Source organism: Chiloscyllium plagiosum, unplaced genomic scaffold (genome assembly GCF_037043375.1).
Source record: "Chiloscyllium plagiosum isolate Xiang-an unplaced genomic scaffold, Cpla_swu_hap1 HiC_scaffold_20, whole genome shotgun sequence".
In the NCBI taxonomy this organism is placed as follows: Eukaryota; Metazoa; Chordata; class Chondrichthyes; order Orectolobiformes; family Hemiscylliidae; genus Chiloscyllium; species Chiloscyllium plagiosum.
This window is the reverse complement of record NW_028270158.1, coordinates 34,883,946-34,911,334: the sequence shown is the minus strand read 5'-3', so window position 1 is coordinate 34,911,334 and position 27,389 is coordinate 34,883,946. Positions and strand designations below refer to the sequence as shown.

General features: G+C 39.3%; 1 protein-coding gene across 2 annotated transcripts in view; it reads left to right on the top strand.

Moving 5' to 3' along the window:
- gid4 (GID complex subunit 4 homolog) overlaps positions 1 to 20,769 on the top strand; it is a 54,446-nt gene extending 33,677 nt beyond the window's left edge. The window contains exons 5-7 of one of the 2 annotated variants that reach the window (XR_015760572.1): positions 10,202 to 10,337; positions 13,036 to 13,166; positions 18,455 to 20,769. Coding sequence is in view for 1 of the 2 variants with exons in the window: in XM_043711619.2 (XP_043567554.1) it covers positions 13,036 to 13,166; positions 18,455 to 18,518 (195 nt within the window). In the remaining variant the exon portion in view is untranslated. The remainder of the gene's footprint in view (positions 1 to 10,201; positions 10,338 to 13,035; positions 13,167 to 18,454) is intronic. The other variant, XM_043711619.2, reaches the window with a different exon arrangement.
- The last annotated feature ends 6,620 nt before the right edge of the window (positions 20,770 to 27,389 follow it).

The window sequence follows — 27,389 nt, the reverse complement described above, 5'->3', positions numbered from 1 at the left end:
GCCTCGTGACCTGCCAACCACACGGGATCAATGTCGATTTCACCACTTTCTGATTTCCCCCCCTACCTTATCCCAGATCCAACCCTCCAACTCGGCACCACCCTCTTGAACTGTCCTACCTGTCCATCTCCCTTCGCACCTATCCATTCCGCTCCACACTCCACTCTGACCTGTTACCATCACCCCCCACCTTTATCTACCTATTGCATTCCCAGCTACCATTCCCCACCCCATTCCCGTTTATCTCGCAGCCCCCTTGGCTCCCCCACCCACATTCCTGATGAAGTGCTTATACGCGAAACGTCAACTCTCCTGCTCCTCGGTTGCTGCCTGACCAGCTCTGCTTTTCTCAGTGTTTGACTATACATCCTATTATTGTAGTCTAGACTCTGGTCTGGAAGTTCTACAATTTAATTGAATTAATTTTATTTCATTAACTGCTTTGAACAGTCTCCTTTTACTGGGAGAAACTTTTACTGCTGTCAATTCTTCTTCAAACTGCCTAAAAGCTTTTTGGTCTCTGGGTGTTTCTAAGCTAGAATCGATCCTTGATTAATCTAACCTCAAAAGCAAGCAATTATCTGTGTGTTCTCTCACTCTGGTCATGCACGTCCCACAATGTGAACAAACTTACATTATCATTCCATGAGGCCTTCAATCAACTGCTGAGAGACACATATACTGATTTAAAATCATTGTTCTGGAAGGAATTACCTCGTTAATTTATAAACCCTTCCACACAAGTAGACCAACGTTAATGCCAAGCACTAGTTTACAATTGAAACTTTTTTTTTCTTTTTTAAATGATATAAAAATCAGAGCTTTCATCACAGGTGGTACCTTTTCTAGTCCTTTAGTGGGCAGTTTTAGCCTCCACTGAACACTTTGCAATGTTGAGTTCTTAGTGGAGCCTCCTGACTTGGTGATTCATGTTTTGCTTATGGATTGCTTATTAACATCTGATTTCCTGTTGATTGTGGAAACCAAAAATGGAAGGTTTCTGCAGAGAAGCAAAGATCATACAAGATGTGCCTGCCTAAATTGAGTCACCAAGTTAAGATTTTAAATAATTTACCTTGAACTTACATGCTGCCTTTCGTTTTTAATTGTAAATTTGTTTAAGGATGCTAAGGAACCAGAATAAATAATTTCTGTAGCTGTTTCCATTTGTATTACACTTTCTGCTTATATTCAGAGAAACATTAACTTTATGCTGTGGTCTTTATATTTCTGTTCATGAACAAGATCTAGTCATCAAATGCTTTTCATCCTCAGTAAGTACATTATCATCTCCACAATCACTTTTTCAGGGTACTCTCGTCTTGGTGCTTGCAGGAAAATTTTCAAGATCCACATTACGATTACAGGGCCTTGATGAGGCCTCATTACAAATTGTGTGCTATTTAATCTCCTTGTCTGAGGAGGGACATTTGGACTCCTTCCATAGCAAGAAGGTTCAGCAGACTGATTCCTGGGATGGCAGGACTGACGTATATAGAAAGACTGGATTGACTGGACTTGTATTCACTGGAATTTAAAAGAATGAGGGGGGATTCACCTGGAAACATATAAAATCCCTGATGGGACTGAACAGATTAGATGCAGGATGAATGTTCCTGATGTTGGGGAAGTCCAGAACTAAGGGTCACAAGTCTAAGAATAAGGAGTAAGCTATTTAGGACTGAGATGAGGAAGACCTTCTTCAGAATTGTGGACCTATGGAATTCTCTCCCTCGGAAGCTGTTGGTGCTAGTTTGTTAGATATATTCAAGAGGGAGCTGGACACTGCCCTTGTGGTTAAAGGGATCAAGGGCCATGGAGAGAAAGTGGGTATGGGATACTGAAATTTCATGATCGGCCATGCTCCCATTGAATGATGTGCAGGTCTGAAGGGCTGAATGGCCTACTCCACCTATTTTCTATGATTTGTTATTTTCTAATATATAAATCTCAGCCTGAAGGTCCCTTCATCATTAAACATTTATTTTGTAGGTATATATCTTGATCACCCTTACTGACCTCCAGAAAGTCTGCAGTAGTGAATAGAGTGGGTTCTTGATTATGTGTTTTGAGGTATGTCTCTTGACTATACTTAAAATATAAGCCATAACTATTAACTTAACCTGGGCAGTGTTTTGTAGAGGGATAAGACGGTGTTATTTTCTGGATCTGTAGATTGTGAAGCAAAAGTGGCCTTTAGCAGAGTGATATGCGCTTCTTGTCAGATGTGGGAGTTTAAAGAGTTTAAGGGTTACTGCGGATTATATCTGTAAATGCTGTTAGTTGCGAATCTTATTAGACTGAATGGATCAGTTGGAGAGACAATTAGAAGCAATGAGGAATTTGCAGCAGTATGTGATGAATGGCAGTTATAGGAAGGGGATAAAGTCTCAGATACAGTCACATAGATGGGGTAACTCCAGGAAAGGGAAGAGAGGTAGGCAGCTAATGTGGGAGCCTTCTGTGGCTATACCCATTTCAAACAAACATGCTGTTTTGGAAAATGTAGGGGGTGATGGATCCTCAGGGGAACGTAACACGAACTGCCAACTTTCTGGTATTGAGACTTGCTTGAATGCAACAAGGGGTATGTCGGGTTCCAAGAGATCAATTGTGTTCGGATATTCTCTAGTCCGAGGTACAGACAGATGTTTCTGTGGCCAACAGCAAAAAATCGGAATGGTGTTGCTTTCCTGATGCCAGGATCCAGAATGTCTCGGAGGGTGCGGAATGTTCTCAAGGGGGAGAGGGGCCAGCAAGAGGCCATTGTCCACATTGGAACCAATGACATAGGAAGGGAAAAGGTTGAGATTCTGAAGGGAGATTAGAGAGTTAGGCAGGAATTTAAAAAGGAGATCCACGACAGTAGCAATATCTGGAATATTCCCGGTGGGAGGATAGAGCAGATGAATGCATGGCTGAGGAGCTGGTGTATGGGAGAAGGATTCACATTTTTGGACCATTGGAATCTCTTTTGGGGTAGAAGTGACCTGTACAAGAAGGACGGATTGCACCTAAATTGAAAGGGGACTGATACACTGGCAGGGAGATTTGCGAGAGCTGCTCGGGAGGATTTAAACTAGTAAGGTGTGGGATGGGGGTGGGGGGAGGGAAATAAGGCAATAGTGATGGAAAAGGATCGACCAGATCTAAAAGTTGAAGTTCTAAATTGGAGGAAGGCCAATTTTGACGGTATTAGGCAAGAACTTTCAAAAGTTGATTGGGGGCAGATGTTTGCAGGTAAAGGGACGGCTGTAAAATGAGATAACGAGAATCCAGAGTAAGAATATTCCTATTAGTATTAAAGGAAAGGCTGGTAGATATCGGGAATGGTGGATGACTAAAGAAATTGAGGGTTTGGTTAAGAAAAAGAAGGAAGTATAGGTCAGGTATAGACAGGATAGATTGAGTGAATCCTTCGAGTATAAAGGCAGTAGGAGTATACTTAAGAGGGAAATCAGGAGGGCAAAAAGGGGACATGAAATAGCTTTGGCAAATAGAATTAAGGAGAATCGAAAGGGTTTATACAAATATATTAAGGACAAAAGGGTAACTAGGGAGAGAATGGGGCCCTTCAAAGATCAGCAAGGCGGACTTTGTGTGGAGCAGCAGAAAATGGGGGATATACTAAAGATGGGGGACTAATTTTACTAATACTAAAATGGGGGACACACTATTTTGAATCAGTATTTATTATGTAAAAGGATATGGAAGATATAGAAAGTAGCAAAATAGATGGTGACATCTTGCAAAATGTCCATATTACAGAGGAGGAAGTGCTGGATGTCTTGAAACACATAAAGGTGGATAAGTTCCCAGCACCTGATCAGGTGTTGCCTAGAACTCTGTGGGAAGCTAGAGAAGTGATTGCTGGGCCACTTGCTGAGATATTTGTATCATCGATAGTCACGGGTGAGGTGCCGGAAGACTGGAGGTTGGCTGATGTGGTGCCAGTGTCTAAGAAGGGTGGTAAGGACAAGCCAGGGAACTATAGACTAATGAGCCTTCCCTCGGTGGTGGGCAAGTTGTTGGAGGGAATCCTGAGGGATACGATGTACATGTATTTGGAAAGGCAAGGACTGATTAGGGATAGTCAACATGGCTTTATGCGTGGGAAATCATGTCTCTCAAACTTGATTGAATTTTTTGAAGAAGTAACAAAGAGGATTGAGGACAGAGTGGTAGATGTGATCTATATGGACTTCAGTAAGGTGTTCAACAAGGTTCTCCATGAGAGACTGGTTAGCAAGGTTAGATCTCACGGAATACAGGGAGAACTAGCCATTTGGATACAGAACTGGCTCAAAGGTAGAAGACAGAGGGTGGTGTTGGAGGGTTGTTTGTCAGACTGGAGGCCTGTGACCAGTGGAGTGCCACAAGGATCAGTGCTGGATCCTCTACTTTTGTCTTTTATGCTCGCATCCAAATCATTTATGTAAGAGGTACAGTTAGTAAGTTTGCAGATGACACCAAAATTAGGGGTGTACTGGACAACGAAGAAGGTTACCTCTGATTGCAACAGGATCTTGATCAGATGGGCCAGTGGGTGGAGAAGTCCCAGATGGAGTTTAATTCAGATAAATGCGAGGTGCTGCATTTTGGAAAAGCAAATCTTAGGACTTATACACTTAATGGTAAGGTCTTAACGAGTGTTGTTGAACAAAGAGACCTTGGAGTGCAGGTTCTTAGCTCCTTGAAAGTGGAGTTGCAGGTAGATAGGATAGTGAAGGCGGTGTTTGGTATGCTTTCTTTTATTAGTCAGAGTATTGAGTACAGGAGTTGGGAGGTCATGTTGCAGCTGTACAGGACATTGGTTAGGCCACTGTTGGAATACTGCGTGCAATTCTGGTCTCCTTCCTATCTGAAAGATGTTGTGAAACTTGAAAGGTTTCAGAAAAGACTTACAAGAATATTGCCAAGGTTGGAGGATTTGAGCTATGGGGAGAGTCTGAACAGGCTGGGGCTGTTTCCCTGGAGTGTCGGAGGCTGAGGGGTTACCTTATAGAAGTTTACAAAATCATAAGGGGCATGGATAGGATAAATAGACAAAGTCTTCCCTGGGGTTGGAGAGTCCAGAACTAGAGGGCATAGGATTCTGGTGAGAGGGGAAAGATATAAAAGAGACCTAAGGGGCAACTTTTTCACGCAGAGGATATTGTGTGTATGGAATGAGCTGCCAGAGGAGGTGGTGGAGGTTGGTACAATTGCAACTTTAAAAGGCATTGGATGGGTATATGAATAGGAAGGGTTTGGAGAGATATGGGCTGGATGCTGGCAGGTGGGTCGAGGTTGGGTTGGGATATCTGGTCAGCATGGACGGGTTGGACCGAAGGGTCTGTTTCCGTGCTGTACATCTATGATTCAATGACAGTGTTTTCTTGTTAGATTTCAGGGATGTCATTTTTCAATTCTACTGTGAAAGAATGGCTGCTCCCAGCCTTTCACCCAAGGCTACAATGGCTCTTGCTGATCTTCTCCTTTTGGGTGTCAGATTGCAAAGTAACTCAGCATCATTATTTTTATTTTTAATGTTTATTTGATTAAATTTGCATAAAGTTAAATGGCAAGAGAACCAGAGTTGAGGTGAGACTGATTCCTCTTGACACAAAGCAGCATTTGAATGTTACCAAGGCGCCTTAGCAAAGCTGAATTCGGTGAGAACTAATGTAGGAAGAGAATTATACTTCACACAAAAGATGGTTGCAGTTGTTGGAAGTCAATTATCTCTTCTGTGGACATTGTTACAGGAGTTCCTCAGTGTAGTGTCCTCGGCACAATCAAACTCAACTGCTTCATTAATGACCCTTCATTTCTGAGGGAAGAAGTGGGGGGTATTCACTGATTAAAATCACAACATTCAACACCATTGTCACTTCTCAAATACGAAAGCAGTTTGTGTCCAAATGCAGCAATATCTGGACAGCATCCAGGCTTGGAGTGACAAATGGCTGCTAATGCTTGTCACTCGCACCAGGTGATTATGTCAAACAAGAGAGGATCAAACTGTCATCCCTTTTATATTCAATGATGCTACCGTCACTGAATCCCCATATTATCAACACCCTGGGGATTACCATTAACCAGAAACTGAACTGAACCAGCGATATAAATGCTATTAGTGTGGGACACTGGCTAGGAATTTTGAGGTGGTAACTTGACCATCTGTCTCCTCATGCCTGTTCACCATAAAGAAGGCAGAAGTCAGGTATATGATAGAATACTGTCCACTTACCTGGATGAACTCCGACACCACCCAGGACAAAGCAGCCTGTTTGACACCCCATCTACCACCTTCAAAATTTACTCCTTTTGCCGCCAACACAGAATCAAAAGAATGTGCCATGTACAAGATGCACTGTAGTGACACCAAGGCTCATCTTGCAGCATTTTCTAAGCACATCACCTCTACCAGCTGGAAGCTCAAGGACAAGATGTCTGGGAACACCACCACCTCCAAGTTCTTCTCCAAGCCACACTTACTATCCATCGTGATGTGAAAATGTATTGTTGTCCCCTCACAATTACATGGCCGAAATCATGGAACTCCCTTCTTCACAGGCATGCAGCAGTTAAAGAAGGAAGCTTATCACTCTGTTCTCAGGGACACTGTGACATCCATATCCTGTGAACATTATTTTTGAAAAATTTTAACTGTCAACCTTGGATAATATTTAAACATTGTTTTGGTTACATTTCAAAGAAAATAGAATCTTTGAGGAATCTTAGTGAAAGTAAACTCCTTTATATGTATATGACATTCTGTAGCTATGAAAATATACAGTTAGAAAATGGTGATGGTTTTGGAGTATCAGAGCTGAGGTTTGTAAGTATTTGAATCAAATTCCAGGTGATTTTGAAGGCAAACTGTGCCTTCTAGTCAGAACTTTGGATCTGAAAATGTGTTGCTGGAAAAGCGCAGCAGGTCAGGCAGCGTCCAAGGAGCAGGAGAATCGACCTTTCGGGCATGAGCCCTTCTTCAGGAATGAGGAAGGGCTCATGCCCGAAACGTCGATGCTCCTTGGATGCTGCCTGACCTACGCTTTTCCAGCAACACATTTTCAGTTCTGATCTCCAGCATCTGCAGTCCTCACTTTATCCTAGGACTTTAGTTGTGTGTTATTTTGTTTTCTACAGTCTTTTTCTATGTTTGGGGTGCACTTTGTCCAGGGTGTGTTTGAAAAGACATGTTTTTAAGTTGGTATCATTGCTGAAGGAGCAAAGAAATAATATTTTAAAACTGAAAATGTGACTTTGTTTACATCCACAGCACATTTTGAAGCTTTACAGAGCCAATTGTTACATTTTACACATTGTCACCTTTGTTTTGCATTTAAATACTGTAATTAATTACTGCATATATAGGTCCAGCAACAATATAGTCATGCTGAAAATGTTTTGTTTTATTTCCTCATGGGAGTTTGACATTGCTGGTGATCCAGCATTTATTGCACATTTCTTGTTGCCGTTGAAAAGGTGGTGAGCTGCTGCCTTGAGCCGATGCAGTCCATTTGGTGTAGGTAAAACCATAATGATATTAAGGAGAGAGTTTCAGGATTTTGACCCAGTGAGAGTGAAGGAAGGGTAATATATTTACAAGTCAGAATGGGAAGTGCCTTGGAGAGGAACTTGTAAGTGGTGATGTTCTTGTGTATCTGCTGCTCTTGTCCTTCAAAATGATGGTGTGGGTTTGGAAGGAGGCCTTTGTCACTTTCTAGTGTTGTAAATGGTGAACACTGCCACGGAGGATCAGTGGTGAGATATAAAAACTGGATTTAAATTGAAAATGGCAAACTGCAGGCCATTAATTCTGATATCAGTCATTGGGATTGAGAGAGCCACTTATCAAGGAATTAATAACAGTCTGCTTAGAAAATCATAATATGATCAGACAAAGTCAGCATGGTTTTATGAAAGGGACAAGTTTGAGTTTTTTTGGGATATAACTACTTGGATAGTTCTTGAGGAATCAAGATGGCAGGCTGACTAGTGGAGTGTTGCAAGGATCACTCCTGCGTCTCAGCTATTTACTTTGTATTTGTGTGTTGAAATCATTAACGTAGATTGTAATGTATCTAATTTTGTACCATCAGCAAAGTTCAGGAAGTTATCAAGAGGGCACAGACGCTGCAATGATTAAGTGGGCAGCAAGATGGCAGGTGGAGTGGGGAGGTATGAATATATTCGCTTTGATTATAAAAATGGAATAGAGAAATTTGTTTTCAAGCACGAGGCATCAGGGACACTTGGGTGCACATATGCAAGGAACACAAATTTAGCATGTAAAATCAGCAATTAAAGGCCTCCTTTAATGGAAGGAGGTTGAAGTACAAGAATGAAGGCTTTGTTTTGATCATCTTAATTTAAATTGTGCTTATACTGGAGGCAGTATGGCAAAGATTGTCCTTGTCCTGAAAGAACTACCCAATGATGACAGACTGAGAAAATCTGGCCTGTCTTCTCAAGTGCTGGATGAGAAAGACACGGGATCAATCATTTTAGAATTGAGAGGATGAGAAATTTCTTCACTGAAAGGTTTGCGCATCTTCGGAATTCAGTGTCCCAAAAGGTGGTTGATGCCCCGTTACTCGCTAGTTTTTTAAAGCTAGGTTATCACACAGGTATTTGGTGTATCTGGGAATCCAAGAATCCAAGAAGAAGATGGGAAAGTGGTATTCAATCTCAAGCTTAGCTGTGTTCATATGAATTGACCAGATTCCCTGTGGAAAAATTGGCTGTATGGAAAATGCAAAGTGGCTGCAAAACCACTTAGATAATTTAAATTAATTGGAATGACTGTGATAGGTGGATTATAAAGTGAAGAATTATGAAATTCACAATTTGGAAGGTGAAATAAATGAGCTGAATTTTTTATTGATACGAGACTAGGAAATTTGTGTTCAAAGGATGTGGACGTCTTTGTCGTGAGTCAAAGTTAACGTGCAGCTACACATGTAGGAAAGCAAATGGTATGTTTCTTTCATACAAAGAAACTTTTTAATATAAAAGTAAAGAAGTCCTTGTACAATTATATGGGGCCTTTATTGATCCAGACCTAATTACATTTTGCAGTTTTGATTTCCTTCTCCTAAGAAAGAGTACAATAGCCTCGGAAGGTCTATAATAATGTCATAAGATTGATTCTTGGAATTGAGAGACTATTGTACGAGGAAAGTTTGGGTTAGATTGTATTCCTCTGAATTAAGCAGAGTGAAAGACCGCATCATTGAAACCTGGAAAAAATAGAGATTTGACAGCGTAATTGTTGAAAGTATGTTTGTCCCAGCTGGGGATTTTGGAATACGAAGTATTGGAATATGGGATCAATCATTTAAGAATGAGATGAGAAATGTCTTCATTCAGTATTCTAGCCCCTTGGAACTTTCTGCATCAGAGAGCTGCAAATACTCAATCATTATGTATTCAAGTCTGAAATCAACTCCTTTTTTAATGTTAAAAGAATTGAGGCATATAGGATAATGTGGACAATGTAACTGAGGTTTAAAAAAAAGGGCCATGATTTTAGTGAATTGTGGAGCAAACTTAAGGGATTAATGTCCTAGCTTTGCTCCTCTTAATTTTTTGTTGTAAATGACAAGGGCATGTATGACTTTGAGAGTGTTTTACTTTAACAGCACAGCAACTTCTTCATGAAAGAAGTAACATTCTAACAGGCAATCAATTTTTGTCAGAACTTCCAACATTTGATGTCAGCCACTGTCCTGATTTGTTTTCAGGATGTGATACTGCATTATGATGAGGCCAAACAAATAAATCATCAACAAATCACATTTGCTCTAAATTCCTATGGAACTAAATTTCCATTTGTCCCACAATTAATATTGGTTTTGTGGGGAGAGGTAAAAGGAGGGAAGTGGAAAGAAAGCAAGGAACAAGCTGGCATCCAGAGGCAAGGCACTTCTCCATTAGGGGGGAGGGACAGTCATCCAGAATCGCACTCTTTTGGGGCACTTTTATCCCATGATTACCACTCGTGCACTGAGAAGTAAAGGAATACTGGTGCACAGGAACCGTGGTTTTCTTTTTTTCATCGCAACATAAACAGACTAAATTTTCTACAAAAACTGCCTCAAATTGCAAAGGATTTCCAGGATGTTGAACTCATTAATGTTTTGACTTCATCCTTCTGCAACTGCTCCTTGAAAATCCTCCAACTCAAATAAATTTCAACACCTCTTTTTAGTCCCGTCTACAACCGCTCCACGACGTGGATGCCATGCCTGCCTCTACCTGCCGATGCACAGCAGCTTCCCTCCATGATTGCGACCCTGAAACACAGGACCTCAAAGTATCCTTCGTGCACAAAGGCTGCCAGCACAGTAAGTCTATAAATTACAAGTCTGTACTTATTGCCTTATCAATGCAAGTCATGCAGACAGACAGGATTCTAGACAAGTATCTTTTATTCATTTACCTGATTTGTCCAAAAATATTGTAAAATCACAAGACAGTGGACATGTGAATCAGGATAATTAACAACTTTTTAAATGTAGATCAACACATGAGGAAAGGATTCTGGTCATAGATTGTAACATGATTATTTTCGTTTTAAGAGCTGTAAAGAGAATCTTGCATCCCTTTCAAAATAGGTGATTAACAGAAAGTAGCTTTTTCAATTCGCACTCAAGATGTGGGTGTCACTGGCTGGACTAGCATTTATTGCCCATCCCAATATGCCATTGAAGGTGAGAGTGAGCTACCACATTGAATTGCTGCAGTCTGTGGTAGGTAGGCATACCCACAGTGCTGTTGGAAATTCTAGGATAGTAGGAGCAAGTCCATAACAAAATGGGCTTGATAAACTGAATACCTGTGCTTGGCCCAGATTTTATTCTTGTTTATCACGTTCTTGTTGACTCTTTGGACATCATTCATTTAAGATATCTTCCCCTGTCCAGCTGCTCAAGTAATGCTGTCTGGGTGGGCTCATTTAATGCTCAAAGCTGCTGCAATGATTTAACCGGTTCACATATTTTCCAGATTAATTTGGAAATGAATTATTTTGCAATATAGATGATTCTTGCCCAAAATTTCATTTCATTAACAACTACTACAAACATACTGATCTTGTAAAATAGTTGAGCAGAATAATTAAGTGAAGTCTATGTTTGTTACATATCCATCAACATATCTTTTTAGTAAAACTTTTCACAAATTGCAATACTAACTCCCTTTAAACTTTAAAAAAAAATCTGGTTGTGCAATTATTTACAGATGAGTACTAGATTAATAGATTCAAGACTGGTTTTGTCATTGAAAAGTACTAATGTCTCAATCTCAACACCTATTGATATCGTTAAGCTCTCAGGAAAAAGAGGCTTGAAATGCCAAATTGGAATAACTTTGATATGCCTGATTTCTATAATATATGATAATTTGTGTTTTCAAAAAAATCCAATAATTTGAATTCAGTAACATAACTAACATATAAGTCAGTTTTTAATGCTAAAATAATTTTGCGTTATCCAATTTTAATTCGATCAATTTTGAGTTAAGAGGAGCAGACTGGAGAAAAGTGCCAAGTGCTTCACAACTGGAGTCAGACTTGAGCCGAAGCATGAAACAAATCAATTGAAAGCATGGTCAAAAAGCTCAGTTTGCAGTAAATTTTGAAGATGACTTGTCATAAGGTAACAAGCTTGAGGTGGGGTGTTGAAGGAAGAAAATGGGGCTCCACTACCAGCATTACAGCACAGAATTCAGAGAGCGAAGATATGAATCAAATATTTTTTAAAAATTTTCAATAACAGAATGCTGCAAACTGGTATAACAGCAATTGAAAATCGTGAAATAGAGTTGCATTTTTATAATTCAGGACATTCCAAAGTGCTTCAGAGCCAGACCAGTACTTTCAAAATGTAATTTCTGTCGTAATGTAGGAACACCTACAGGTTAATTTGTGCACAGCACAGTTCCCAAAACAGGAAAGAGATTGATTATGTTAAGTTTGGAGCATTCCTCGAGTACAGAAGTAACATAACAGTTCAAATGTTTAGGTTTTTGATTTCAGAGATGAGCGAAGAGCATTTTAACTAGGCAGCAAGAATGTTTTGACTCTAATATGATATCTAATATGTTCATGTTTCACAATAGATCCACACGTGAAATGTTAGTCTAAGCGTGAAAAAGTGAGACTGCATTTAAAAAGTATTCCATTGGTTGTAAAGTGGTGTGTGGTATCCTGAGGATTTGCTGAGGTGCTATATCTATATTATAGATATGTTGGTTGTTCCTCCTTTTTATTATCTTCAATTTTTATATCCAGAGCATTGGTTTTTCCTTTTACCTCCAATTTTATAAATGATAGCCAAATTTTACAATGTTTTTCAGTGACATCTCAGGAGGATGCTTTAAGCAAAAAGTATCCTTTTTCTCATTTCAATTTTAAAATGCTGTAATTTCGGTGGAAATTAAATTCTTAAGCAGAGTGGATTAATATAAGTGGCACAGCTAGGATTCCAATTTTTGGGCAGGTTCATTTCCCTGTTACGTTGAGTGGAACTTGTAGAATGTTTTTGCATCCGTAAACAACCATATTGTCCTCTTGTACTTGTACATAGCTAAACTGTTTGATCTTTTGTGGATTTCTGATTTCTCTTTTTGGTAACTTAGCTTCTCATAAGGAAAACTCACTGTAATACTTCCCCACAGTTAAAACTTGTCGATTTGTATTTAGGTACTATATGCAAGTTGCTTTCCCTCACAGTATACCTATGTAAGAAGCATATTGCTTTTCAGAATATTTTAATTACACTAATCTATGCAAGTGTCTCCTCATTTGTTTGGCATGAAATGTACAAAGTGTACGTTGCCTCTTTTACAGACATGAACCTTTTATTGGCCAGTGCAGTTGGCTTTGATTCATTCATTCCTGGTATTTGTACAATATTTGAGAAATTCTCAATGGGTTTGATACATTTGGAAATCAAACAGTGTCTAGTTTATAATGCATTTTGCCAGATTATTCTGTAAATTGATTCAATTGTACAGAGTTTCTTTTTCTTTCTCCATCAACAGGAACAGTTTCTAGTCCCTGATCACACAATCAAAGACATCAGTGGTGCTTCCTTCGCAGGCTTCTATTATATTTGCTTCCAAAAATCCACAGCTTCGATAGAAGGCTACTATTACCACAGAAGTTCAGAATGGTGAGAGCAACTAGACATTTCAATTTGAATGAATATTGGCACTTTCACCCAGGATTATGAAAATAATCAATATATTAAATTGTTATTCTAATATATCCCATTGAGTGTGTGAATGTCAGGAAGGAGGAGGCCATGAGCCACTTGAGTCTATTCCAGCATTAAATTTTACATGGCTGATTTGTATCTCAAATTGTAATTTAGCCAGTTTTTTTTTCTTCTGTCCTCTGGCGTTACCTGATGGAAGTCCATGATCTCTGTTTAGAGAATTCTAAATAACCCCTCGACTGTACCATTTTTGGGAAGTGAATTCCAGAATTCAATTATGTCTCGTTAATTATTAATTATTTATTATTCCTTATTTTGGATTAACACCAGAAGAAAAAATTTCTCTGCATCTGCTGTCAAACCCTTTTTTAGTTTTCAGATTAGGTTACAATTAGATCACTCTCAAATTTCTAAAACCTTTTATTCCAACCTTCCCAAGAACAGTGGTCAACATATCATTAAACTTTCTTTGATGTTTTTCATTTTTTCATTTTTCAATTTTAGACAATTGTGTGCATGGATCCCCAAAATTGATTTGATCTTCAGCAGCACTTATCGCCATTTAAAGAAATACTTACATTTGTCTTGGATCCAAAATGGATGTCCTTGTTCTTCTCCACATTTGAAATCCAGCAATTATAGAATGATACATTTCAGAAGGAGGTCAATCGGCCCATTGTGTCTGTGTCAGCAGTTTGGAAGAGCTATCCAATTTCTTCCATCCAGCTTATTCTTTTCACCTTTCTGTATTTTCCTGTAACTGCCAGCTAGCATTCTCTTAAACTTTGCATAATTCGTGCACTTGGAGACAAGTATTCAAAGGATCATCCTTCACCATTTCCACCACCTCCTGCAAGATGCTGCCACCCACACATCATCCCTCCACTGTCAGCATTCTGTGAGGAATATTCCCTCTACCTTTGTCTACTCCTCTATCACTCCTAATGCATCACTCCTCTGTGACACCTTCCCATGCAATCAAAGATGATGTCACACTCTTCTATTCACCACCACCTGTCCAAGGCCCCAAACATGCCTTTTGGCTGAATCAGTGTTTCACTTGTGCTTTCCTGAATCTCATCTTCTGCATTTGCTCACAATGTAATCTCTTTTACATTGTCAAGACTAAACACAGACTACCTGTACATGACTACTTTGCAGGACACTTCCACTCTGTCCATAGGAATGACCCTGACCACCTAATTGCTTGCTGTTTCAATAAAACATTTTCTCTTGCTAAAATTCCTGTCTTGGGTCTGTTGTGAAGTTCCAACGAAGCACAATGCAAGCTTGAGGAACAACACCACCTCATTTTCCATTAAGGCATTTTACAGCCTCAAAGTCTCAGCATTGATTTCAATCACTTCAGAAATAACTACATTATGTCTGTTCAGTCTTTCTTAGAATCTTCATATCCTCCATAGCTTTGTTTGTGTCTTGTTTATACTTAATAGGACCAATTCTTCATCCTTCATGTCTTAATTTACACCCATTTCAATTTTTTTACCACCGCTAACGTCCCCTTTATTTTGGCAGTGGCCTCTGTATTTGTCAGAAGTATATAAAAAATCATTTCTCAACACCTATTCTGAAGAAAGGACGTATTGGACTCAAGTTAATTCTGTTTCTCCAAAGTGCTGCTAGACATGCTTAGTTTCTCAAGCGTTTTCTGTTTGTTTCTGATTTCTAGCATCCACAGTATTTTACATTTGTTCCCTAAATTACACAATTTGACATATTCCTCCAATCAGAACACTTTCTACATCCTAATCAATTTCCAAGCCATTTATATTCCATCCTGGTACAGTATCATGGATATCTTTGTATTTGGCAAACGTTTGATAAATCGGTCAGATGTTGCAGTCAGTGTCATACAGATAACATGAGTAGGATGAGGTACTGCGGGTATATTTCAATTGCTCTAAAATCTATTCGTTAGCAGTTTGTAACCCCTGGACAACTCCTGGTGGCAGGTGCAGGAGAGTCCGGAAGAGGAATATATGCAGAGAAAGTGGGGAAGAAAAGATTTGTGGGATTTTGTTTTGGTCTTATTGAGGTGGGACCTATAAAAGCTAGATAAATCAAGGCATACCAGCATATTAGTCAGTTGGATAATTTGGTAATGCTATTGGGCAGGGTTTAACCTAACTTGGCATAGAGATGGAAACCTGATTGTAGATTTGGAAAGAAGAGAAGCAAATCTAGAAATTGAACACAAAACTAGTAAACATGAAGGTAGAGGAAGTGAGGGCTGGAGAAGTAACCACAAAGAAAGTGAATGAGGCAGATAAATGAAGGGCATGGGTAGAAACTTGAAAATATTTAATGGTTATTACTGAAACATCATTTAAAAATGGCACGAATGGGAAACCATTGATTCTGCAGTTTGCAAATAAGTTAGAAGTAGGCATTAAGTGGAGGAGTGAAGTACTGGCTAAGGAAAGAATTACAGCTATGAAGACAGATAATATGTGAGAAAAGGAACAATAATGTGGACATGCTAGTGTTAGACCAGGGCGGACAAAGTCTGAAGTCCTGTGATACCGGGATATAGTCCAACAGATTTTTTTAAAATTACAAGCTTTTGGAACACTGTTCCTTCATCACTTCACCTAAGGAAGCTTGTGGTTTCAAATAAATCTGTTAGACTGTAACCTGGTGTTATGTGACTTCTGGATCTATGAGAAGGATCAGTAAATGAAGCTATACAGATTGACATTCTCTCTTTTCATATTCTTCAATCTATAGTGGCACTTTAGACCTTCCAAGCAATCATAGAGATTTAATTCCAAAGACAGTGGAAGATTTCTGAAATGCAAAACAATGTGGCATTGATGCAGGATTTCAATTACCCTAATATTAATGAGATAGAAGTAGCATAATGGAGCTCAGAATTTTTAATGAATTAGAATTCATTTAGTCTGTTGTATCAAGTCCAACAAGAGAAGTTATTTACTAAGACATAAAGAAAAAAGCTAGAAAGTAAATGGAAGGGGTATTGTTGGTGCAGCATTTTATTAGCAGTGATCTTAGCTGTCGACACATTTAAAAAGACAAAGATCAGGAATAGGTTGGGGAAGGTATATTTTACTAAACTGAAGTGATTTTGCAAAAGTAGACTGGAAACTGGTACTTGAAGGTGAATCATCCTCAGTAATGAGGGGATTCAATGAGGAGAAGTGGGAGGATTCAAAGGAAATATGTTCCCTTAAAAGAAAAAGGTAACTTTGAAGTCAACAGCCTCTTTGTCAAAGAGTGTACTGGGGAAACTATATCTAATGTTGAGAGTTTAAAATTTTGGAATATAGAAAGTAGAGGAGTAAAATTGAAAAGGAAATTTGAAAAGCAAAGGGAGGGCATGAAAATACTGGCAAATATGATCAAAGAAAACAAAATCTTTTTAAGCATCTAAAAAGCGAGAGAATAGCTAAAGAGAGAAACTCTCACGACTACAAAGAGGAGCAGTAGATGTTTCTTAATTCGTATTTTACGCCTCTTCAAAAAAGATGTTTTAGTTGTATGAAATATTGAATGGAATAAAAAATAGTAAGAAAGAGGTATCATTTAAAGGTTTTTATCATTTTTGAAAGTAGACAAATTGCCAGATTAGGCTGATGCATATCCTGGGCCATTTAAAGAAGAAAAAGCGATGATGTTAACCATTATTTTACAATCCTTTCTGGCCATAGGCATGGTACTGGAAGAATATCAACTTTGTTTAAAGAGTGAGGAAGAGAACAAGTAATTACAGCCCAGTCAACCTAATCTTGGTAGTGGGGAAAATAAAATGTTCTGAAGGGCAGTATTAATCATTTGGGAAAAAACCTGATCAATCAAATAATCAGTGTTAATTTCTTAATAGAAGTTTGTCTGACCCATTTTTAATTGTAAGGAGGCAATGAGGATAATAAATGTGCATAACACATTTTGATGTGGTCTACATCGATTTTAGCAAAACTTTTGACAAGGTCCCACTTAGACTCATAACAAAAGTCCAAAAGGTTCAAGGAAATGTGACTGGATCCAATTGGGAGCAAAGGATTATAGTTATTGTGTGTATTTTGTCTGAAAGGCTGTTTTCAGTGGGTGCCCTGAGTTCAGTATTGTGTATCTTGATTTTCATCCAAAAGACAGTTGTTATGATGTGAAGTTGTTGAACACAGTCTTTCATCTAGAAGGCTGCAAATTGCTTGGTTGAAAGATGTGGTGCAGTTCTTCAAGTTCGAGTTCAGTTTTGATGGAGTAGTTGTTGAGACAAAGGTGGAAAAGCCAGAAGTGGGATCATGAAAACAAAGAATTAAAATGATAGGAGACCAGAAACTCTAGGGGTCAGACTTACAGACTGAACGGAGTCCACTAAGCAACTTATTTAATTCCAATGATGCTGCCATACTTGCTGAGTTGTCCCACATTTTCCATTTGAATTTCAGATTTCCAGCATCTACAATACTTCTAAAGTTTGTTAGATATAGGTTACTTGTCACGGATGTGTTGATTTTCTGTTCAACTCATTTGTTCAAATGCTTACTCACTTGTTCAAAACTGGTTCTGGTAACTTCTCCATAAATGAAGTTAGTGTGGTATGCCTGTAATTTCCTACTTCATCCCCAACTGTTTCTTATTGAAATGACTTTGGTTTTGTTTGCAAAAAGGTTAATGATAATTTGTCAGAGCTGAATCGCACAGCACTCCAGAATACAGTGCAGTTGTACCATGTAGTCTTAAAAAAAATTAATCCCTGCATATCTAATACATTCTTTATATATTGTTGCTATATTTAGAATACTACATTCTCTAACTTACTACTCCTCGGTTTAAAATTTTATTTTGACAATCTCTAGTATACTAAGACATTATTATTTGAAACATTTAATAATAGTGTTAAAAGGTTTGGGACACTGACTTTAAAATTGAGTTTTTAAAGAAAAGTTACATTGGTCAAGAGTTCGATTTTTCCTTAACCTGTTCCATGTGAAGATTGAGATTTGACTGCGCATTGACAATCTCAGGGACTTTGCTCAAATGTAAGCACTGAGACTGCACAATTAAACTGCACAGAGGGCGAAGGACCCCACTCATGAGCTTAATGTTCTCTTAATGCAGTTACATACATGGTGTTTAAGTCACAGAATAGAAAGCTCTTAGTCATGCATACCAGTTATTGGTTGGCTTGTTTGTTTTATTATACAAGTATAAGATTGAACCTTGAAGTCTTAATTTAAGTATTTTGTTCTATCCAACAGGTACCAGTCTTTAAACCTGACACATGTCCCTGAACACAGCACCCCCATCTATGAGTTCCGGTGATATTCATCAATACAACCCTCCTCAGACAGTTGGGGAGAGGGGGCATAAGCAGATGGTGAAACTGTTTAGGGGGAAGAACGTAAGAGAAACAAAAGTGTTCTGTAACAATGAGAACAATTACTGTTTTCTCTGCTGCTGACAGACTGACCACAACACAATGAGGAGCTCGAGCATCAATAATCTAATCCAAGTGCATGACTGTTGGAGCTTGTTTTCACCGAGGGGGGGAAAAAAGAACTCATTTTAATCTCATTTTTAATGCTAATTTAAACTGCACTTACTGATTTTTAATTTTGGTGTCAGATTTAAATTCTTTTCGTAGTTCTAACTTTGTTGTACAAGAACTAATGTACCAATAGCACAAGAGCTGTGTGCTATTGTTTTGTTTTTGTTTTGTTTCCCCTTTTTGCTGTTGCTATTTTTATACATTGCTAATCAAGCTTGGATTCTTTAGATGGTCTTTTTAATCTACTCTACTGGTGCTGTTGCACATGTTCTGTGCGAGGTTTTTATGGGAGAACAGAAGTGGCCTTATCCTAACAGCAGCAGATGTTTTAGATACCACAAAACAGTATTGGAGGAGAGAAGTTAAATACTCTAAACAAATAACTGAATTCTGTAAGACTGAAGTTGTATAGGGAATTTCTGAAGTGATAGATATTGGATACCTGGCAATATGTTATTTAGGCCTGTGACCTAATTGGGAAACTGAGGTTTAAACCAAACCCTTGGAAAGTAGTTGCCAGGCTGCAGGTTTGTAAATTCCTGCTAATGCGTACTTCACATGGAGTTTAAGTTGTACTTTTTTGTGCATGTGGCAGGAGAGGGTGTTCCATTGTTGGTGCTAACCCAACTTTTCACAGAAGGAAACTGTGTGCCTTTCCTGATGTAATTCCGTCAGATTTATAGAAACATTGAACTTAACCTTACAATAGTGGGAAATTTCATGCACAGAATATTTCTCATTTTAAGGTTGAAGCCCATCTTGCCCCATCCCAGGAAAGCCTTTGTGCAGAGCATGTGCAAAGCATTGGGTTTTCAGGTTACGTATGCACAAAAGATGAACAGAAAAAAATTCACCTTAGATCTAGCTTTGGGTCTGACTATCCAGTTGATGATGGATGTTGCACTTAAATATTGGGTGGGGGAGAGGAAAAGAGGTTTCCAAATTGGACAACCTATTTAATATAATTTTTAAAATATAGATGTTTAAATTAAATTGGTGCAAAAACAATTTTTCTTCTAGTTATGACTAGATATGCAGGATGTTAATGCCTACAGAGTGAAAAATGAAAATTTCCTGGACTAACCATAACACTTAGTGAAATTCTAGTTATGGCACTGAGTATTCAAATTAAATCTAACATTGAATGAAATGGGAAGGATTTCAATAAAAGTGAAATTATCATGCAACTTCAGGACATTTCAACATCCAAGGGAGGGGATGTCATTTCCTCTTCATGTAAAATCAAAGAAAAATTATTTTACAACCATTGTAAACCAATGATGTACAAAGGAATGTAATATCACCACTTGTACAAATTTATTGCACCGGCTTTTTTGTCCATTGTGACTTCTATAAAAATAACTAAATCCTGATAAATGCTTTACTGATTTGCCAAGAAGGATGCTATACCTGAATCAGGAGTATGTCTACTTTAGTGTGTGTGCCTATATGGCAGTGTATGTGTGTGTCCTGAATGAATTGAGAGTGAATGAGATGGAATTTCACCCTGGGATCAAGATTTTGCATTGATTAGGTTTGCATTCTTTTAATTGAAATCTCTCCTTTAAAAAGAAAACATCTGAACAGACTCTAATACTGGAACCTACATCGAAAAGTGAGGGTGGTGTTTGCTTTATCCTATTGCAACCGTTTTTGGAAAATAGGAACTTCTAATTTCACACAGGTCAAGAATTCCTTTTCTTCTGAATTGTACATTTATTTGGAATTCCACTAAGTAAGCTGAAAGTCCATTTTTTAATTTAAAACATATATGAAGAGTTGTGTAAATGGGAGGCAGGATGGATGGATGACTAGGGTGAAACAACTGAGTTTGACCTAATGACACTTGAAAGAGAGCAATGAACTAGTTTTGAAAATGAGTTGATTTTATTGTATAAATCAGAACATGGAAATGAATGTTTTATTACATTGCATTGTTCATGAGACATCAGGAGCTTTAAGTTTCAGGTCTGTGGTGAAATAAGTGAGGGTACCACATGCAATAAAGTTCCTTGTGAAAGACTTTATGGAGTTTGAATTCTTTTCCGCTCTTGTAATAGGAATTGAATATTACTTGAATGCATTCCAGGGAATGAAATTGGAATGTTTACAGTATTAGCACATTAACTTTGGCAAAATACGAAACCATTAATTTTAATTAATGATACGGTTAACTGTCTTCTATCCAGCCGGACAATCTTATAGGTTTATCTAAAAGTTCTGGATGTAGGTTTGCTCACTGAACTGGAAGGTTCATTTTTAGATGTTTAGTCACCATACTAGATGGTATCTTCAGTGAGCCTCTGAATGAAGCATTGCTGATGATTCCTGCTTTCTATTATATGTTTGGGTTGCTGATGTCATTTCCTGCGGTGATGTCATTTTCTGTTCTTTTTCTCAGGGGTTGGTAAATTGGGTCCAATGTAATGTTTGTTGATAGAGTCCCTGTTGGCATGCCTGCGTCTCCTAAATTTTGCGCATGTCTCCGTTTGGCCCGTCCTAGGTTGGATGTTAAATCAAGTTTTGAAGATTTGTAGCTCAGGTTGAGGTTCTGGATGTAGGTTTGCTCGCTGAGCTGGAAGGTTCATTTCCAGACATTTTGTCATCCTATTAGGTAACATCTTCAGTGGGCCTCAGGCGAAGCACTGTACATAATTCCTGTGCTTTTTATTTATATGTTTGGGTTTCTTTGGGCTGGTGATGTTATTTCTTGTGGTGATGTCATTTTCTGTTCCTTTTACTCAGGGAGTGGTAGATGGGGTCTAACTAGATGTATTTATTGATAGCATTCCAACCGGAACTCTATGCTTCTAGGAATTCTCGTGCATGTCTCTGTTTGGCTTGTCCTAAGATGGATGTGTTATCCCAGTCAAAATGGTGTCCTCCTTTATCTGTATGTAAGGACACGAGTGAGAGAGGGTCATGTCGTTTTGTGGCTAGTTGATGTTCATGTATCCTGGTGGCTAGTTTTCTGCCTGTTTGTCCAATATAGTGTTTGTTACAGTCCTTGCATGGTATTTTGTAAATGACATTATTTTTGCTTGTTTCTGTATAGGGTCTTTCAAGTTAATTAGCTGCTGTTTTAGTGTGTTGGTGGGTTTGTGGGCTACCATGATGCAAGGTGTCTGAGTAGTGTGGCAGTCATTTTCAAGATGTCTTTGAAGTAGGGGTAAGTGGCTACAGTTTCTGGACATAGTTTGTCTGCTTGTTTGGGTTTGTTGCTGAGAAATTGGCAGACTGTGTTCATTGGCTACCCGTTCTTATTGAATACACTGTATAGGTGATTTTCCTCTGCTCTGCATAGTTCCTCTGTGTAGTGGCTCATTGGAATAATGTTTTGAAGCAGCTTAGTTTGTGAATGTTGGGGTGATTGCTTCTGTAGTTCACTATTTGGTCCGTATGTGTTGTTTGCCTGCAGATGCTGGTTTGAAGTTCACCATTGGCTGTTTGCTCTACTGTGAAAGCAAAAGAAATGGCAGTTTGCTTTTGCTTTCCTCCTCTTTAGTGAATTTTATGCCAGCAAGGGTATTATTGATGGTCGTGAATGTTTCCTCTCATTTGTTTCGTTTAGCAATGACAAAGGTGTCATCCATGTAGCAGACCCAAAGTTTGGGCTGGATGGTTGGCAGAGCTATTTGTTAGAGTCTGTGCATTACTGTCTCTGCTAAGAACCCTCACATACAGATGAGGAAGGACACCACTTCAACTGGGATAACACATCCATCTGGGTGTGTTTGCTCGCTGAGCTGAAAGGTTCATTTCCAGACATTTCGTTTCCTGTTTTCTATTTATATGTTTGGGTTTCTTTGGGCTGGTGATGTCATTTCCAATTAGTTTTCTCAGGGGTTGATAGATGGGGTCTAATTGGTGTTCATGTATCCTGATGGCTAGTTTCTGCCTGCTTGTCCAATGTCGTGTTTGTCACAGTTCTTGCATGGTATTTTGTAAACGATATTAGTTTTGCTTGTTGTCTGTATAAGGTCTTTCAAGTTCATTAGCTGCTGTTTTAGTGTATTGGTAGGTTTGAGTGCTACCATGATGCCAAGGTGTCTGAGTAGTGTGGCAGTCATTTCAGAGATGTCTTTGATGTAGGGGAGAGTGGTTAGAGTTTCTGGACATGTTTGGTCTGCTGGCTTAGGTTTGTTACTGAGAAACCGGCACACTGTCCAATGTAGTGTTTGTCACAATGAACAAACGGGCAGAAAGCTAGCCCCTCTCAATTAAGTCCTTACATATAGATGAGGAAGGATACCAGTTCAACTGGGACAACACATTCATTGTAGGACAAGCCAAACAGAGAGAGACGCACAAGAATTCCTAGAAGCGTGGCATTCCAACTGGAAGTCAGTCAATAAACACATTGACTTGGACCTGATTTACCACCCCCTGAGAAGGAAAACAGAAATGACATCACCAACCCAAATGTATAAATAGAAAGCAGAAATCATCAGCAATTCTTCATCTGAAGATATTACCTCGTACGGTGACGAAACGTCTAAAAGTGAACCTTCTAGCTCAGGGAGCAAGCCTTAATCCAGAACCTCAATCTGAGGTACAAATCTTCTCAAGACTCACTAATTTATCTACAGGAACATTGAGATTAAAAGAAGGAGGAAGAAGTGCTCAGTTTGTCATTTAAAATGAAGTCTGTGATATAACACAGCTAATTTTATTTTTGGAAAGCACATTCCACTGTTTGAACTTTAGACAAATCAGTAGTGCCTCAAGGATCAGTGCTGGGTCCACTACTTTTTGTTATTTATATAAATGATTTGGATATGAGCATAAGAGGTATAGTTAGTAAGTTTGCAGATGACACCAAAATTGGAGGTGTAGTGGACAGCGAAGAAGATTACCTACAGTTACAACGGGATCTTGATCAGATGGGCCAATGGGCTGAGAAATGACAGGTGGAGATTAATTTAAATAAATGCGAGGTGCTGCATTTTCGGAAAGCAAATTTTAGCAGGACTTATACACTTAATGGTAAGGTCCTATGGAGTGTTGCTGAACAAAGAGATCTTGGAGTGCAGGTTCATAGCTCCTTGAAAGTGGAGTCGCAGGTAGATAGGATAGTGAAGAAGGCGTTTGGTATGCTCTCCTTTATTGGTCACATTATAGAGTACAGGGGTTGGGAGATCATGTTGTGGCTGTACAGGACATTGTTTAGGCTACTTTTGGAATATTGCGTGCAATTCTGGTCGTCTTCCTATCGGAAGTATATTGTGAAATTTGAAAGGGTTCAGAAAAGATTTACAAGGACATTGCCAAGGTTGGAGGATTTGATCTACAGAGAGAGGTTGATTAGGCTGGGGCTGTTTTCTCTGGAGTCCCTGAGGCTGAGGAGTGACCTTTACAGAGGTCTATAAAATCATGACGGGCACGGATAGGATAAATAGACAAAGTCTCTTTCCTGGGGGGGGGTGGAGTCCAGAACTAGAGGGCATAGGCTTAGGGTGAGAGGGGAAAGATATAAAAGAGACCAAAGGGGCAACTTTATCACACAGAAGGTGATATGTGTATGGAATGAGCTGCCAGAGGAAGTGGTGGAGGCTGGTACAATTGCAACGTTTAAAAGGCATTTGGATGGGTATATGAATAGGAAGGGTTTGGAGGGATATGGACTGAGTACTGGCAGATCAGACTAGATTGGTTTGAGATATCTGGTTTACATGGACGAGTTGGACCGAAGGGTCTGTTTCTATGCTGTACATCTCTATGATACGATAATAGTTTATTTATTCATGGGTTGAGGGTGTCACTGGCCAGGTGCTAGCACTTATTGCCCAGAGGGAAGTTAAGAATTAACTAAATTGCTGTAGGTCTGGAGTCCTATTTAGGCCAGACCAGGAAAGGTTGATATTTATCTTCCCAAAAGGGTATTGGTGCACCAGTGGATTTTTCTGACCATAGATCCATAGTCATCATTAGGCATTTTATTTCCAGATGTTTATTGAATTTGAATTTCACCACTCATTGTGGCAGGATTCAAACCCAGGTCCCCAAGACATTATCTGAATCTCTGGGTTAAAAATGCAGTAATAATACCACGAGACAATCGTCTCTCCTTGCTTGAGGAGTCAAGTCTGTTTGATTGTAATATGTCACCTTTCAATACCAGGTAAAGTCACCATAGACAAAGGATCATAGTGCTGTTCTTTAATGAGAGAGATGACTTATGGTAGTTTAACCTGAGGATCACTACATCAGACGTGGGGAGCGGCAGAGAAGGCGTGGCCATGGTGACTTCAACTGGTGTGATAATTGAATCCATACCATTGGAATCACTCTGCCCCCAGCCAATTGCGCTAACTGACCCCAGGTATATAATGGTGGGGCAATAGGTTCTTGTCGTGCAGTTGCAGTGTCTCTACCTCTGGACCAAGAAACTTGGATTCACGTCCCAACATATGTTGATTAGAAAATATCCACAGTGGTGGGAAAGGACTTCCGAGCAATAGCACAACACACGATAAACAGGAAGAGGTAACTTCACTCAGTGAGCAAAAAGCATCATTGGCATATTAAATGATAAAGTGTGAAGTGTTTTTTTTGTAAGTAAGGATATTTTGCTTTGATAAGCTTAAGCAGCAGAAGTATCTGGAGATGTAGGTACACTAATTGTAAAGAAGCAATGGAGTTTACACAATAATGCAGAGGAGCTAATTTCTAGAATTCAAAACCATATTAGTTTAACGCTACTTAGAAAACTGCAAAGACCATGTGATGAAACTAGGCAATGGAAAAGTGGCAAAAATGTTGTTTGTCAAAATGGAAAAATGTTTGGCAAACTTGTAAGCAGTTTGGAGCATGTGATGATTTGTAAATGAACATAAATTTTGAATTTTTTTTCTCTATTCGAACAAAACCAACATCATAGAACATTACAGCGCAGTACAGGCCCTTTGGCCCTCGATGTTGCGCCGCCCTGTTATACTAATCTGAAGCCCATCCCACCTTACTATTCCATGTACGTCCATATGCCTGTCCAATTGTGGGATATAGGCGAATTAATGTTATTTCTGCAATTATAAGTTCTGACACAGAGTAAATGAATTCACATTAGTTTGGGATTATTTTGGCCGAGAGCTGACTTAGCAAGAATGAGGAAATATATAATCCATTACAAAATGGTATGTTAGCATGAGATGTGATTACAAAACAATGGTAGAAATACAGGCACTAGATAAAATGCTGTGAAGAGAGGCCTGTACAAACAGTAGGTTTCCCACTTGTATGGGGACACAGGAACAAACCCTAATTAAAGAGGTCATAAAGGTCAGAGTGGCCTCCGGAGAGGAATAAATGCTGATAAAGAAAGGATATGCCTAGCGGTGATCTGCAGTGGGATGACGTGAAATAACCTTTTGGGACCAGAGATAGGCATTTGTCACGGACAAGTCTGGATAAACAGAAGTTGTGGGATCAGTCTTAAGGAAATGAGTGACGTAAGCGGAGGAGGGGGCAAACAATGAAATAAGAAAAAAATATGGGGATTCAAACTGTATAAATTTCGAGAGTTTGTTGGATTTGATGTGTATTTGTCATTGCCTTACCTGGCATTAGACATTGCACCCACTTGCAAGTGTTCAAATAAACGGCACTACTGTTTCAGATTTTTGGTCTCGGACTGAAATTATTGAAGTGAGTGAGCTTTTGTTTCTCACAATTGGGGGCTCGTCTGGGATTTTCTTCCATCGCCAGGGGGAGTGGCTGGCCTTGGACACTGGGAAAACGCGTCCCGTTCCCCATTGAGGAGCGGTCTCGTGTCCCGGTTTGGTCTGCTCCCTTGGGTGACTGGTGTGAATCCTACAAGAGAGACATCTGAATCAGACAGTGATGGGAGCTCGATAGAAGACAAAGGGGCTAGGCAACTCTGTGCACAGACCAAGGTAAGAAACCTGACTTTTAAGTATTGCCTTGGTGGCCGGGAAAAGAGATATTTACTCGCTGAGGGACTAGCGAGGGTCCCGGGAAATGGGGGGTAGGCAGAGTAGCTGTCACGGAGTGAAGGAAGAAAGAGTCCCTGGTAACATTCCTCCTGAAAGTCCGTTGGGGAGGATGTTGCGGGATTGGACAAGTAATACTTGTACAAGGGCAAAAGATAAAAAGACAATGATTAAATATTGTTGTTTAGTATGGACCAAAGAACCAATCCTTCGTCCGGCTGTCTTCTGGTTCGGACGAGGATTGGGTCTGTCAGTATTTAGGTTTGTATGTGAATGGAAAACAACCTTTTAGTCAAGAGGAGGCGGACTATGCGTCCTGTTGGAAGGGCAGTATGGGAATGATGTTAGTAAAGACAAAGGATTCCCCCCTCTGCCCCACCTAGTCCCTAGGATCCTCTTAACTGTTTGCCCCCCCCCTTACCATAAAATCAGGTTAGGTGAACATGGGGAAGGAGGACAGACAGACAGGGACAGGGAACAGATGATTCACCAGAGGAGGACGAAGGGGCAGTGGATGGAGATGATGTTGTTCCTGACCCTCAATCCTCAGCAAAAGAAAGGGAAGCTACAGTAGATGTAGAGGAGGTTTCCGGAGAATCTAAATCAAAGTCTAAGGGGGGAAAACAAAAGAAAAAGGGGAAGAACGTAACGACTTATCCCCTTCGGGAGGTACCCATAGGGGACAAAGAGATTGGG